The 12911-nt window shown below is 46.6% G+C and overlaps 1 protein-coding gene across 1 annotated transcript in view; it reads right to left on the bottom strand.

The window, feature by feature from the left end:
- The window catches only part of LOC116955349 (transmembrane protease serine 3-like), a 32863-nt gene that overhangs the window by 15125 nt on the left and 4827 nt on the right, over nt 1-12911 (bottom strand). Inside the window, exons 2-3 of the mRNA XM_032976375.2 lie at nt 2068-2737; nt 436-531 (exon numbers count right to left, since the gene is read on the bottom strand). Of these exons, the coding sequence (XP_032832266.2) occupies nt 436-531; nt 2068-2737 (766 nt within the window). The remainder of the gene's footprint in view (nt 1-435; nt 532-2067; nt 2738-12911) is intronic.

The following is a 12911-nucleotide window of genomic DNA, read 5'->3' as shown; positions in this document are numbered from 1 at the left end:
CGTGTTTATGTAATTTTTCAACTTTTTACGAAACTTAGTGCCCCGAGTAGCTCTCGAAGAGGCCAATCGATTGACACTAGTTTTGTTGTCGGTAAGGCAAGACTCGTGTCGCTACGCGGTTTTCCCCACCCCGGGGCAGTGATGGGACCCCGGGGTCCCGCCAATTGCTTCATTTACTCCGTCAGCTGACCCGTGTCACGTGACTCGTCCCCACGAGCCTCCCCTTTCCCGCCTATCCTCACGCCCAGGAGTCGTATGGCCGGCAGGGTCCCCCCTTTGCTCTGTCTGCACTGCTTATGATTAACGTGCAGCGCAGCGAGCCGGGACTACGCATCCCTACGCTTCTCCCCAGTGGTGTTATAGCCCCATTTCATGTGCGCTACACGCGTTAACCTGGCGTGCGCGTGAACCCATGGTTTGTGAGCGTATACGTACGTATGAGTGCCACGGCCGCGGAAACTCCTGCGATGATCAACACCGTGGCGACGATGGCGATAATGATCAGCGTCCGTCGAGTCAGGCAGCAATTGCCTACACGCGTGCACACGTGCACACACGCTCCAACGTTCACACAGGCAACGCCAAGAACAACACGACATGCTTGTTGTTCATCCTGGAAAGCCTCACCAAATCTCTGGACTTTTTAAATGTTGGAAGTTGGGAGCGAAGTTGATTTGTGCATAATTTTTTTAAGCTTTGAGAATTTACACGCGGTGGTTTTTCAATCACACCACACTGGGAGTCACGTGCCAATGTGGATGGGCGGACTCACGGATCATAGTAGCTATGGCCGCATCGTCGTGAGCAATTATCTGGGTGACGATGGAGCACAGCGCTCAACCGTCAGAGTTCAAATCACTCGGGGGTTCAATCCACCCCATTATCCACAATTATGCTTCTGTGAATTACATGGTTCTCCCCCCCCCCATCTCTATCACGGAGACAAGAAAGAGTTGTACTGTACTGTATTTCCCAATTGCTCAAAGACTCTGCTGGAGCCGCTTCTATTAATAGCAACATCCCCCCCCCCTACTCCCCAGGGATTAAGCTTTCAAAAGCTACGGTTTCGCTGTTTCCTAAGGGTGACTCTTTCAAATCCGTAAGTTACACAAGTTTTCGACCTGAATAATTCAGTCATGGGTCATGGTGTCTCAGACTGTAGCAGCAGTGAAAAGTGCTTTACTACTGCAATCACAGCAGAGTTCACTTTGGGAATTACCCATGGGTTATAACATTTTTTATTTTAAAACAGGATTCGGTCAAATGTAAAATGTATATGGCTGTTTGATGGGGGTTTCCCCCAAAGTATACTGTCAGAAATTGTTCAGAATTGCATTTTTAATTAACTGTGTGCAGAGAAATGCATACACAGCGCTCTCTGGTTTTATTTAAATCACTGTGATTTAATTATTTTGTTTTATTTTGTTTTATTTTATCTACGTGACTTTTACCGAATAAAACCAAAGAGTATGAATCCTTGCAGTCACGAAAGCTTCAAATCTAGAATACACAGCGCTGTCTATACGTATTCACAACACCCCATTCATGGTCATCAACAGCCATGAACTGATCTATCCACGGCTGGATGAAGGCCACACCAAGTTTCTGCCATGCCTGATGGGCTCATGATGAAAAAAGCCATTTAGCTTTTGCTCATGAGCAGATTTCATCGCTCAATCTCCGCAGTGTTATCTGGATAAAAGTATTATCAATTCCTCCAATGCATTTAATGCACACCCAGTTAATGCAGTCTATCGTGCTGTAGATAATACCAGATTATTCAGTAGATAAAACAGTCAATGCAAGCCCCATAGGTTAGCATTAAATAGTGCCGTATCAACGTTTATTTTTTTACGTCATCGTAACATGCAGCTAGCAAAACAGCAGCTGACAGCACAGATTGGGATGTTAAATTAACTTAACCGGTTCAAACCGGTAACCCAAATCTAATCTGACAGCTTTCATTCCTGAGTGGTAAAAGTACTCGAAGTCGTCACGCACGCCCCCTGGCTGGGACGACGTCTCACCGTGGACCCCTCGTCCCCATCGCGATTGAGCACAACTCACTCTGCTCTTTCTTGGCAGCATTCAGCGGCGGCGGCTGGTGGACGTACGCTGCCGGGACTGCGACGTTCACATGGGGGGCACTCGTGTGGGGGGCACTCGTGTGGGGGGCACTCGTGCGGGGGGCACTCGTGTGGGGGGCACTCGCGTGGGGGACTGCTCGCACGTTGCTTTGTGGGGCTGCTTCGTATTGAGGCGGCGGATCACTGATGTCGCCCCGTCGCGCATCCCAGTTGTCCGCTCGGGGAGGGTCTCGATAGTCGTCCCGTGGGGGCTCTCTGTAGTTATCCCGTCGACCACCCCGAGTGTCGCCGCGTGGAGGCTCTCTGTAGTCATCCCGACGATCGTCCCGATTGTTTTTGCGTGGGGGGTCCCGGTAGTCGTCCTGTCGGTCGTTTCTACGTGGGGGGTCCCGGTAGTCATCCTGTCGGTCGTTTCTACGTGGGGGGTCCCGGTAGTCATCCCGTCGGTCGTTTCTACGTGGGGGGTCCCGGTAGTCGTCCCGACGGGTGTCTCTGTTGTCTCCGCGAGGCGGGTCCCGGTAGTCGTCCCGCGGTGGATCTCTGTGTTCGCCCCGCCGCGGCTCCCGGCGGTCACCGCGACCGTGCCTGGGGTCCGCGCTGCCGTGGGTCGGGTCGTTGTCCGGCAGGTACCCGACGTTGACGTGGTACGGCTGGCAGCGAGAACACAAACACATAATGCGTTAAAAGTGCACTGTGAACTCAATAGGGCATTCTGTAACGGACCACTGTCTGTTGGGTACGGAAAGCAGGCGACAGACGAATATTTTGGGTGTCAAACGCAAAAAGAATTGTCAAAACAATACTTTTTAAAAATATATTATTCTTGAAGGAGATAAATCCCAATGGGTAAATGCGTTCTTCCGTAAGGGGAAGACATGTCACCAAAGGGCGTGAACATCTTCCAGAAGATTAATAGTTTTAAATGAACATGAGGAAAAAAACATTCTGAATGAGGGACCATGGTGGAAACATCTTCCAAACATTTTATTGAGATGTCTGCCAGCAGAGCTTTGCGCCCTTCACAACTCGGTTTGTTTCCTCCCCCCCACCTAAAATCTTTCGGAACACAACAAAAAAGTGCAAACGAACAGAAGGAAGGTGGGACAATGGCCGCAGGTGATGGCTGCCCACGGTATCACGGGATTTCAGCTCGGTCGTTACGTTTACATGGAACGATGCATTCATAGACATTCGAGTACATTCAGAAACGCATGGATCAGGGAACGTTACACAAAATCAGAGACACTATAATTGACCGGGGAAAAAAGTCGGCTTGGGCAAGAGAAAGCAATTTACATTGCTGGAAGGGAAGATAGCTGAAGGGCAAGACTAGTGGCAGAATGCCAGCCAAAGGAAAGGACAATCCAGAGAGGGAGCGACAAGCTTAGTTCTTGGACCTCAGATGGACTTGTGGTATCACACGAGCATGAAGGAATGCCGATGGCAGGGGACGCTTTCATCCAGCAATGGATAGCCTAGGTGCAACTTATCATTATTGAAAGGTTATTTTCATTTTACAGCCCTTTGGCAATCCACCCCACATGGTTATTGTTTGACCACACATCACCATACTGATCAGTGCGGGTTTATGCAGGGGATTGGCCCCCGGACCGGTTCACAGATCACTCGCCACCGACATAAGTTGTGGCCGAGAATACAACTCCGTTCACAATGTTCATCAAGAAGACCACGAACCACTGTGCCACCGTTCCCTCGTAAGGTTTCAAAATTTTAAACAAAAATAAACCATATTCTTGGTTCTTTCGGTAAAGTCACGTAGAAGGGAAACAATAAAATAATTAAAATATAAAACAATAAAATTCTCACGACGTTTCGACTGCAACACAAGCAATCATCATCAGGTGTTGCAGTCGAAACGTCGTGAGAATTTTATTGTTTTATATTTTTATTATTTAATTGTTTCCCTTCTACGTGACTTCACCAAAAGAACCAAGAATATGAATCCCTGCAGTCACGAAAGCTTTCAATAAAAAAAAGAAACCAATTACAGAAAGCAATTTTCACAACGTTCAGCAGAAGCAGTAGGCCGTGAATGCCATGGTGACCTAACAGATGAGAGGCGGTTGGTACGAACCGTTAATGAATGTTAATGATCAGCCATGATTGTGGACTTTGGACTAATAATTAATCCACTGAGAACAAGCGTACAGATTAAGCAAATGCAGCAATGTTACACATTGCATAACACGGTGGGGTTGGGGGATACAATCACAACAGGAACAGTGTGAGAGTAATTTGCTCTCTAAACTGATAAGGTGACGACTATTGACAACAAATTGCTGTTGTTCTGACGCTATTCAATATTACGTTGCACTTCAATGTGCATAGGATATTTCGGGATTATTTTCATGGGCATTACTTTTACATTGTTAAGTATTGTTAATTGGCAGTATACAGTCTTTTTTCTGTTTCTGGTAACGTTAATCAAATCTGTAAATTACAATAAAAACCCCCACCATCACAAGAGAACAATAGTGCAGGCCCTACGTTTCACACGACACAGGGAAACGTGTACAAATTGCACTCAGCCCGTTATGTACAGTCTGAAAAAAAACATCAGCAGTTCCTGAAGAAAGGCAAAGTGGACCTCTTGTCTTCGCTGACGCCATCAAAATAACTGTAATTAACGAGACAATCGTCTTCATTCAAATATCCTTCTCCACGTAATTTTTTAAAAAATATTTCTTACACAATCCATCACCCACAAGGCCTTCTGTCTGAAATTAATCATCTTCATGTATGTTTTTCCTCTGGCACTTGTACCCAGTGTGTCTATTGAGAGATAAAGTTGAGTCTCAATGGAATGTTCATCTCCGATTGTTGATTTTAAAGTTACTCAAAAAGACCCCAAAAGACCAAAACGCCTAAACAAAACTTCAAAATATTGATTTCTATTGGATTACTGAATAAAGAACAAAAATCCTTGAACATTTAAACACTCTCAGTATAAGCACCACAGTAATGTAGATATGTAAACTTAAGCTGAAATGAGATATAACAATAAGATCGATATAAAACCAAAACGACACACACGTTTGTCATTTAAAATTAAACTTACTTTAAAAAACATTCCTAACAACATTTCAAAATATAAAACATTAAACTTAGCAAAATTCACCAAGGTGAAGGCCGAAAGGCAGATGGTGGAATACTGTTAAATGGTGGGATGCTGGTCACATTGGTTATGTGCGATAACAGAGCTGAGGCTGCGTTCCAAGGCTTCCCAAAATCCAGTCCTGGCAATGTGTTTCCGCGTTTACCGATTTACTCATCAACTCGTTCCCCACTGCACGCGCCCGATGATGGTTAAACAGGCCCTTCGTGACCCGCTAGCCAATTCACGCTGCCTGCGTTAACAGCCGATTCAATTGAAGATCAAGATCTCAGTGTGTACGATTTGAGGTATAAATGGCACGATGAAACAATGCTGTATGAACAATTCTAAGTACGGTGCCAACAGTAACAAGTGCTTTTACTAATAGTTAAATACAGATCTGAAAGAAAGAGATGATCAACCCTAACCCCTCGATGAATTATTTGTTGCGCTATTTTTTGTTGTTGTTGTTGCTGCTGCTTTTCACCTGTGCCGTATTTACATCGCCCCCCCCCCGCCCCGTGCTGAACGCAGACGGCGTTCAGCGCGCGTCTTGGCCGTGGTGTTGAGCAATGGTCGGGCGCTTGCTGCGTCGAGCGAGTAAATGAGAAGATTGGTGAACGCGTGAAGACGAAGCTGTGGTGGGTGACGAGGACTGAAGGTCTTGAGAAACCCCTCGTGAATCCGCACTCACCCCCCCCACCACCACCATCATCGCGTTTCTTGCATCCTCATGAGCAAAAGGGTCAACATAAAGTTGGCATTTGTGCTATGATCAGTCAAATAAATAATCCGGCCGAGCCGACTTGCGGCATTGGGCAATATTATTTATTTAACAGTGATTTACTATTGTGCAAAATATTAGATTTATTGTGCTTTGTGTTCCCATCCCTATTCGCTTCATAGCTGCACGTGTTGCGTTGTTTGCTTTGCACGTGGCAATTTGTTGACGCTGGTCACTGTCGCAGACGAGGCCGATCCGGTTATAACTTGAGGCCGGTTATAACTTGAGCTCTCGCCGAGTTCTCGCCGAGTTCACCAACATCGCCTTGGACAAGGAACTCCGTTAATGCGCAACACCGCACTTGGGGGGATGGGGGGGCGCAGTCGCTCTTCGCCGGGCGGTTTCCCAGAGGCATTCAAACTGCTTCCTCATCGACCATTACCCTCATCACGTCGGGTGGTGCAAGGCGCCAGAGGAGGGGCTCACGGTGTTTAACGGGGGGGGGGGTGTAGGGGGTAAGGGGGTCACGGTGCTTAACGGGGGGGTGGTGCAGGAGATTAAGGGGGTCACGGTGCTTCAAGGTTTTCCCCTCCACATTGAGAAACACGCATTTACTGCAGTACTGAGTGCGTAAATGTTAGCATTAGCTACGCAAGCGCAAATCGTGCATGGTGGTGAGGTTGCGGATGAACACCGCAGGCAGGGCCGCGTGTTCCCCAAGGCGGTGGTGTTGCCCCTGCAGTAGAAGATCACTCCGAGTCACGCTGTGACATCGTTACCCTCTGAGTAGACTCGACCCGCCGCCACATCGTCCCTTGCCCTTCTATAGCATTACGTCATACTTTGTTTCCTATGCTTCGGGGTATTCATAAACAATCGGACACAGACCATTGCCACGTTCTGTTTACGTGCCGAACCTTACTAATTGGCCGCGTCGGGTGGCGGGCAGGTTTAACGACACATTTATTTACGTGATGCAACCCAGAGAAAAAACAACTATATTATGGAGGATATTGGTCGCGAAAGCCTACGTGTCAGTATGGTATACGTTACACTAGTTTAATAATGGGTAGTGTTAGGCTAGATATTCGACGAAACGAAAGACTCATAGGAGGTGCCGAGCGTACGTTACACAGCGTTACGATACAGCTCGCGATATGGAACAGCGCGAAACGGTATCGAGAGCAAACGGTAGGGGGAGGCGCAACTATTTCTGGATATGGGGATTGTATCTCGGGATTTTGGGGAAAAAAAATTGTTCAGTTTCCGACATACGGGGAATTCGGGTTCTGGATATTTCTCGGGAAATGAACCTTTCCGTAGCCCAGGAACTGCCTGTAGTTACATTATTTTGCTGCTATACATTTCCACATGATATGTCACCTTATTGCGCCAGCATTTATGGCCAGGTCCCTTCCGAACAATAAATACCTCAGTGGGCTTTACTTGGTAAGATAAAAAAAATAGTTTTGTAGGCATTTTTTTTGCGTGATTTCCTTACCTTTTCTATACTTTCCACTCCTGTGTGTTTTCAGTTGTAATGTTTGACCCGACCCTACTGAACATCTGTGAAAATTAGCTTTCGAGCTGATCGAATTCCTCCAGTATAAATCTTATGATTCTGAAGAAGGGGGTGGAGGAGAGGCAAGGAGTTGAGCTTCATGCGTGGCCAAATGGTTTCTCAGGCGTTGCTCTTAGCAAATATTTCGTACACGGGGAGTGGAAGCGGTGCTGCAATAGTTCGCACACTACATTTTGGACCTGGCAACCCGAGTTCGATGCTGGCACACGGGCAACCGCGAGTTACGAATTACATCTGCACCGCTTCCAGCCTACACCACTTCAGTAACCTGCACTGGCTAGCATGGTGAATTAATGACCTCCATACCGACACCGCATGGGGAAAGCCTCGCCCCAGGAATAGATTGACAAAGGTCATTCCCCCGTACATCCGATTAGAACAGCTGGCTACGTACGGTGCGAAATAAGTTCAACATACACACATTAATAGCTTTGTGTAAATTAACCTAGCCTTTCCTTACACAAGATGGCTGCTATACGGCCATTATGGTAGCTGTTCTAGGGTACGTGTTTGTGCATGCTCATGACTAGTTCTGGCTGGAGACAGAGGTTTCCCAATCAGTCGAGCGGCATTAATTTCTCATCGGTTGTGCAACGCAGTGTGGGAGTCACAATTATGCCCTCGGTTCTCTATGCTTGCAAAACAAGGAGCACCTCCACGCAGAACACCTGCGTGGAGGGGTCTGAAACATTCAAGCTCCTCTGCCTACAACCTATACCGGGTTTATCCAGGTATGACTGTACGATAGATATTTGAGTGATGGGTAGGCTCTCGCTCGGCAGGTGTGGATGCGTTGACTAGGTCATTAAGCCTGCACGTTCAGCCATCAACAATTGTGTAAATAAAAGACCAATGCCATAGATTTGAATCGAGTAAAGCAGAATCTCTTGTAGGTTTGTTTAGTTTAGCCAGGCAGGAACTCAAGGGACCAGGATAGTCTCATTTGCAAGGGTGACCTAGAGCACTAGCCCACCAGTAGGGGGCGAAGATTGCTGCCGTGTATAGTCCCAATTGAGTAATTTGCAGATAACTTTGGAATTTTGGCACATTTAGACCCCGATACCAGGCACGAAATGATGGCCTACGCTTTAACGTCCACTGTGAGCAAAGTGGCAGGCGCATTGTAAACTGGTCGTGGTTGTTACGCTGCAGGAATAACCAGGGGGGCTGCTGGATTTCGAAACTGTGAAATTCTGCAACAGGCAGCAAACACCGCGTGACCGCTCGGGGTCATGATTGGAATGTCGCTTCTGCTGCAACCATTGGCAGGTAACCAGTGGTGGAAATGGGGCTGGAACGCCCCGGAACGATGTGATGGGAGTGAAAATGTGAATCTTATATTCTTAGCTCTTTCGGTAAAGTCACGTTGAAGGGAAACAATAAAATAATAAAATATATATAAAACAATAAAAATTCTCACGACGTTTCGACCATAACACAAATGGTCGTCGTTGTTTATATACCCGTTGATGACGACCGTTTGTGTTATGGTCGAAACGTCGTGATAATTTTTATTGTTTTATATATATTTTATTATTTTATTGTTTGCCTTCAACGTGACTTTACCGAAAGAGCTAAGAATATGAATTACTGCAGTCACGAAAGCTTTAAATCAAAATGTGAATCTTGTGACAAGTGTTTTCCGGAAGGAATCAAGGATTAATCTTGTTGTTTTTGCTAACTTTCTGCGAACTTATAAGGTTTCCATTCGTGAGTATGAACTCTCCTGTGTTCTCACCGATCTGTCCTGGCCACGCCTTTGCATCAGCCAGACAACAGAAGAAGCAATCATCACTACAGAGTATATATACTAAATATCTACTTTTTTGTTATTTATTCAAAGGCCATAACAAAACAATCACATCTGAAACATGGCTTTTCCCTATATATATGCCCTATAAAATTAAACTTCTTTTGTGAGATCACTCGACCCCTGGTATATATAAAAAAAATTGCCTCCGATTGCATCCCATTCCTACTCCTGCAGGTAACAGAAAGAGCACACGACTACACACACTTTAATGGTGCCGCCGAGTTGGCAGTGGTGCACAAGCACAAACAATACGCAAGAAATTCGTCAATAGCACTGTCGTCTTGTGACGGAAATAATGGACGGTGCAGTATAATGGGTGCCGTTATTCTATACGTTTCAGACTATTTTAGGTTTTTAGACCGACTCATACACAGCAATATGGCACCGCTGCTCTCGTGTTGAGCCTCTGTCGCCGCATGAGTGCGCGTTGACACTCGCACAAGGGTTAACAGCTGGCTCGTAACTGCCCGGAGATGGCTCGTAACCGTGTGAGCCACGCATACCATAAGGCGAAGACACCCCCGTATAGCGTTTAACAGACTATTGGTGAAAGTAATGTACCGTTAATGAGCACCTAAAGGGGTGTGCGGCCAGCACCACGCCTGGCTGATTTAGTCTCCCGGATAGCGATGGTTTTACACACGACACCACGTGCTCATTTGAGGCAGTCAACTTAGGAAAGGACTGGTTCGTGAGCGGGAATCTAACTCGACTCGCTGGGTTCATAGCACCACCGCTCCAAGAGCACACGCACAACACGCGCTACACAAAGAGCTCGCCAGCTCAACCACCTAACTGCAGCCTCCAGTATACAAAACAACATTGCTGATATACATCCAAATACACACATGGAGTCCGATTAATCAGTACACAGGCAAAAACGACTTGGAATACGGTATCCAAAGCCATGTTAGTCACAGGTGATTATATTAAACGATTAGTTTACACGTGTGATCCGATGGGTATTGCCCCATGCTTGTATTCAAAAACGTATTTAGCTGCTTTATTTGGTGGCTGCTGTATGTAAATCCCAAAATGTTTAAAATTTAAACGCCTCTTTGTCTGCGACTGCAATCTTATCGGTGTATCCAGTGGTCCACCAACCAAACATAGCCAAGCCACGCTTCTCCTCTCCGTCGGAGAACCCCAAGGAAAACGTTGTGCAAGGAATGAAATGCCACCAATGGTGCTGGAATTTGCACCCTGTGCAAGGGGATCTGTGAATGCCAGACTTCCCCAGCAGCAGGACAACGTAGTTCAGCCAAACCCCATACACCCGCAGGAGTGACTTATCCACAATGGGTGCCGTCCGCAACACCAAAGACAAAGACCGCCCCCTAGTTTAGCCTGCAACAGACTGTTGGGGTAAGTTCTGTTAGCGAGCACCTATGAAGGCCGGCACGACACACGAGGGGGTGAGTGGCCAGCACCACGCCCGGCCGCTTTTGTCTCCCTAGTGGCGATGTTCGGACATCACACCAAGTACTCAATTTAGGCTGAGCGAACTCAGGGGAGGCCCAGGACTGGTTCAGATAATCGTCACTGCTGTTTGCCGTGAGCCGGAATCGAACTCGTGTGGCAGGGTTTGGAGCACTGCACTCCCGCTTCACCACCATCCACGCAACACCGAATAGTTTATATGTTGCAAATACTCTATGCGACTCATACAAAACATCATAGGGGGAGCGGTGGGGGCAGTGGTTCGCATACTGCGGCGATAAGCCCAGCAACCTAAGTTCGATTTCCAGCCAAGGCCGACACCAGTTGCGAGTGACAGCGCCCGCACGCCACCACGCCTCACAAACCCGACTTGACCAGCACAATGTCAATGTACTGCTGTATGCAGACCTTCCCACACCGTGTAGGTCATCGAGATGGCTTGACAATACTTCACCATGCTTGTCAGTGCGCGCAAACACACACACATACATCCGCCCGCGACACTGTTGAGGCTATATGGGGGATATTTGTATGTCGAACCGAAACAAACAAACTACAACGTAGTCGCACAAATAAAAAAATGGCACTTCAAACAGAGGTAACTATTCAGACAATGTTTACTTATTAGGAGCACTGTATACAGACTTGAACTTTAAGTTACGACCGTAAATCATGTTTTCCCACACGGTTCTGAATGGCCAGAGGCATGGGACCGCTAATGCAGAGAATTAGATCTTGTTTTCATTATTTAAATTGGTGTGAGCCCACTGAAGGCTCTATGATCTCTTTATCACTTCTGTAAGGGGAGGCATTGACTATTTACTGATGGACTACATAGATTTGTTTTAAACAATTCATTTTGGAGCAAAATTCTCAAACTCCTGCTGTGACGTTGCCACAATACGATTTGCTGTTGTATATACTGCCGTTTTTTTGTGATATTCAACGTGTATGTTATGGCCATTTGTGCACTTTGGTATTTCTCTCAAATGTTATAGGGCCAAGGGAATGTAAATGCTCAGCACTAAATAACAACCCGCATTGAGATTGTATCTGGTTGTGGGTTTGAGCATCAAGCTCATGGGTGTCAAATCCCAGTCGAAAATCTAAACTAAACTATTATTTATTTTATCAGGTAAGGCCCACTGAGCTATATAGATTTTTTTCAGAAGCGACCTGGTCACAAATGATAGCTTAACGAAGTGGCTTATCATGTGGAAATTAAGAACAGCCAAATACTCTAAACACATGTTGACTCTAAATGTGGAGGGAAAAATCGGAGGACCCGGAGAAACATCCATGCGACCACGGGGAGAACATGCAAACTCCAAATGTACAGCAGGCGTCAGGGTCGAGATCCAACACACGATCTGTATACCAGGCGAGGTAGTTAACGTCTCGCCACCAAGCACTTCTGCGAGAATGTGGAATTTACACTATCGGCTCAAGAGGTGTATGTACTGTCCCAAGACATTATTGAACAGGCTACGATTGATTCATTCAGGCTTCCTGTTAACGCAGTCAGAAACATTTATTATGTTAGGATAATGACTCACCTAAGAACTTGTGACCACCATCAAAACCATATTCAATGATGAAATCAATGTCAAGTGCCAGTCAGGTAGCCATTAGGATGTTTAACATACGCAACAGTGACTATTGCTAGAGACCACTTGTTGCAAAAGTGCTACTGGCAGGTGTGTTTGTGGGCCAATAGGGTGACCAGCAGGCAGGTGTGTTTGTGGGCCAATAGGGTGACCAGCAGGCAGGTGTGTTTGTGGGCCAATAGGGTGACCAGCAGGCAGGTGTGTTTGTGGGCCAATAGGGTGACCAGCAGGCAGGTGTGTTTGTGGGCCAATAGGGTGACCAGCAGCCGGAATGAAACGCGGTTATCGGCTTGCGAGAGGCGTGGTGTTGGCAACAGATCATTCTGTTTCCAAAAACAGGGTCCGGACCCTACATTCAGTTTTCAAAAAGCCACTCTGTGATATGTGCTCACGTGTGGCCTTCCTGCGACGTGGGCAACGATACAAATGTGACTTTTACGTCATAGCGTGTAAGAACTTGTTGTTTGCTTATGCAGTTAAACCGGTCCCTGCGATAGATGGGGTATTGCATGTAAGGCGTTGCTCCACGCAATCAGTGGGTTA

This window comes from Petromyzon marinus, chromosome 3, assembly GCF_048934315.1.
Source record: "Petromyzon marinus isolate PM22_M1 ecotype Great Lakes invasive population chromosome 3, UKy_Petmar_22M1.pri1.0, whole genome shotgun sequence".
NCBI classification, from domain to species: domain Eukaryota; kingdom Metazoa; phylum Chordata; class Hyperoartia; order Petromyzontiformes; family Petromyzontidae; genus Petromyzon; species Petromyzon marinus.
This window is presented reverse-complemented; position numbering and strand designations above follow the sequence as displayed.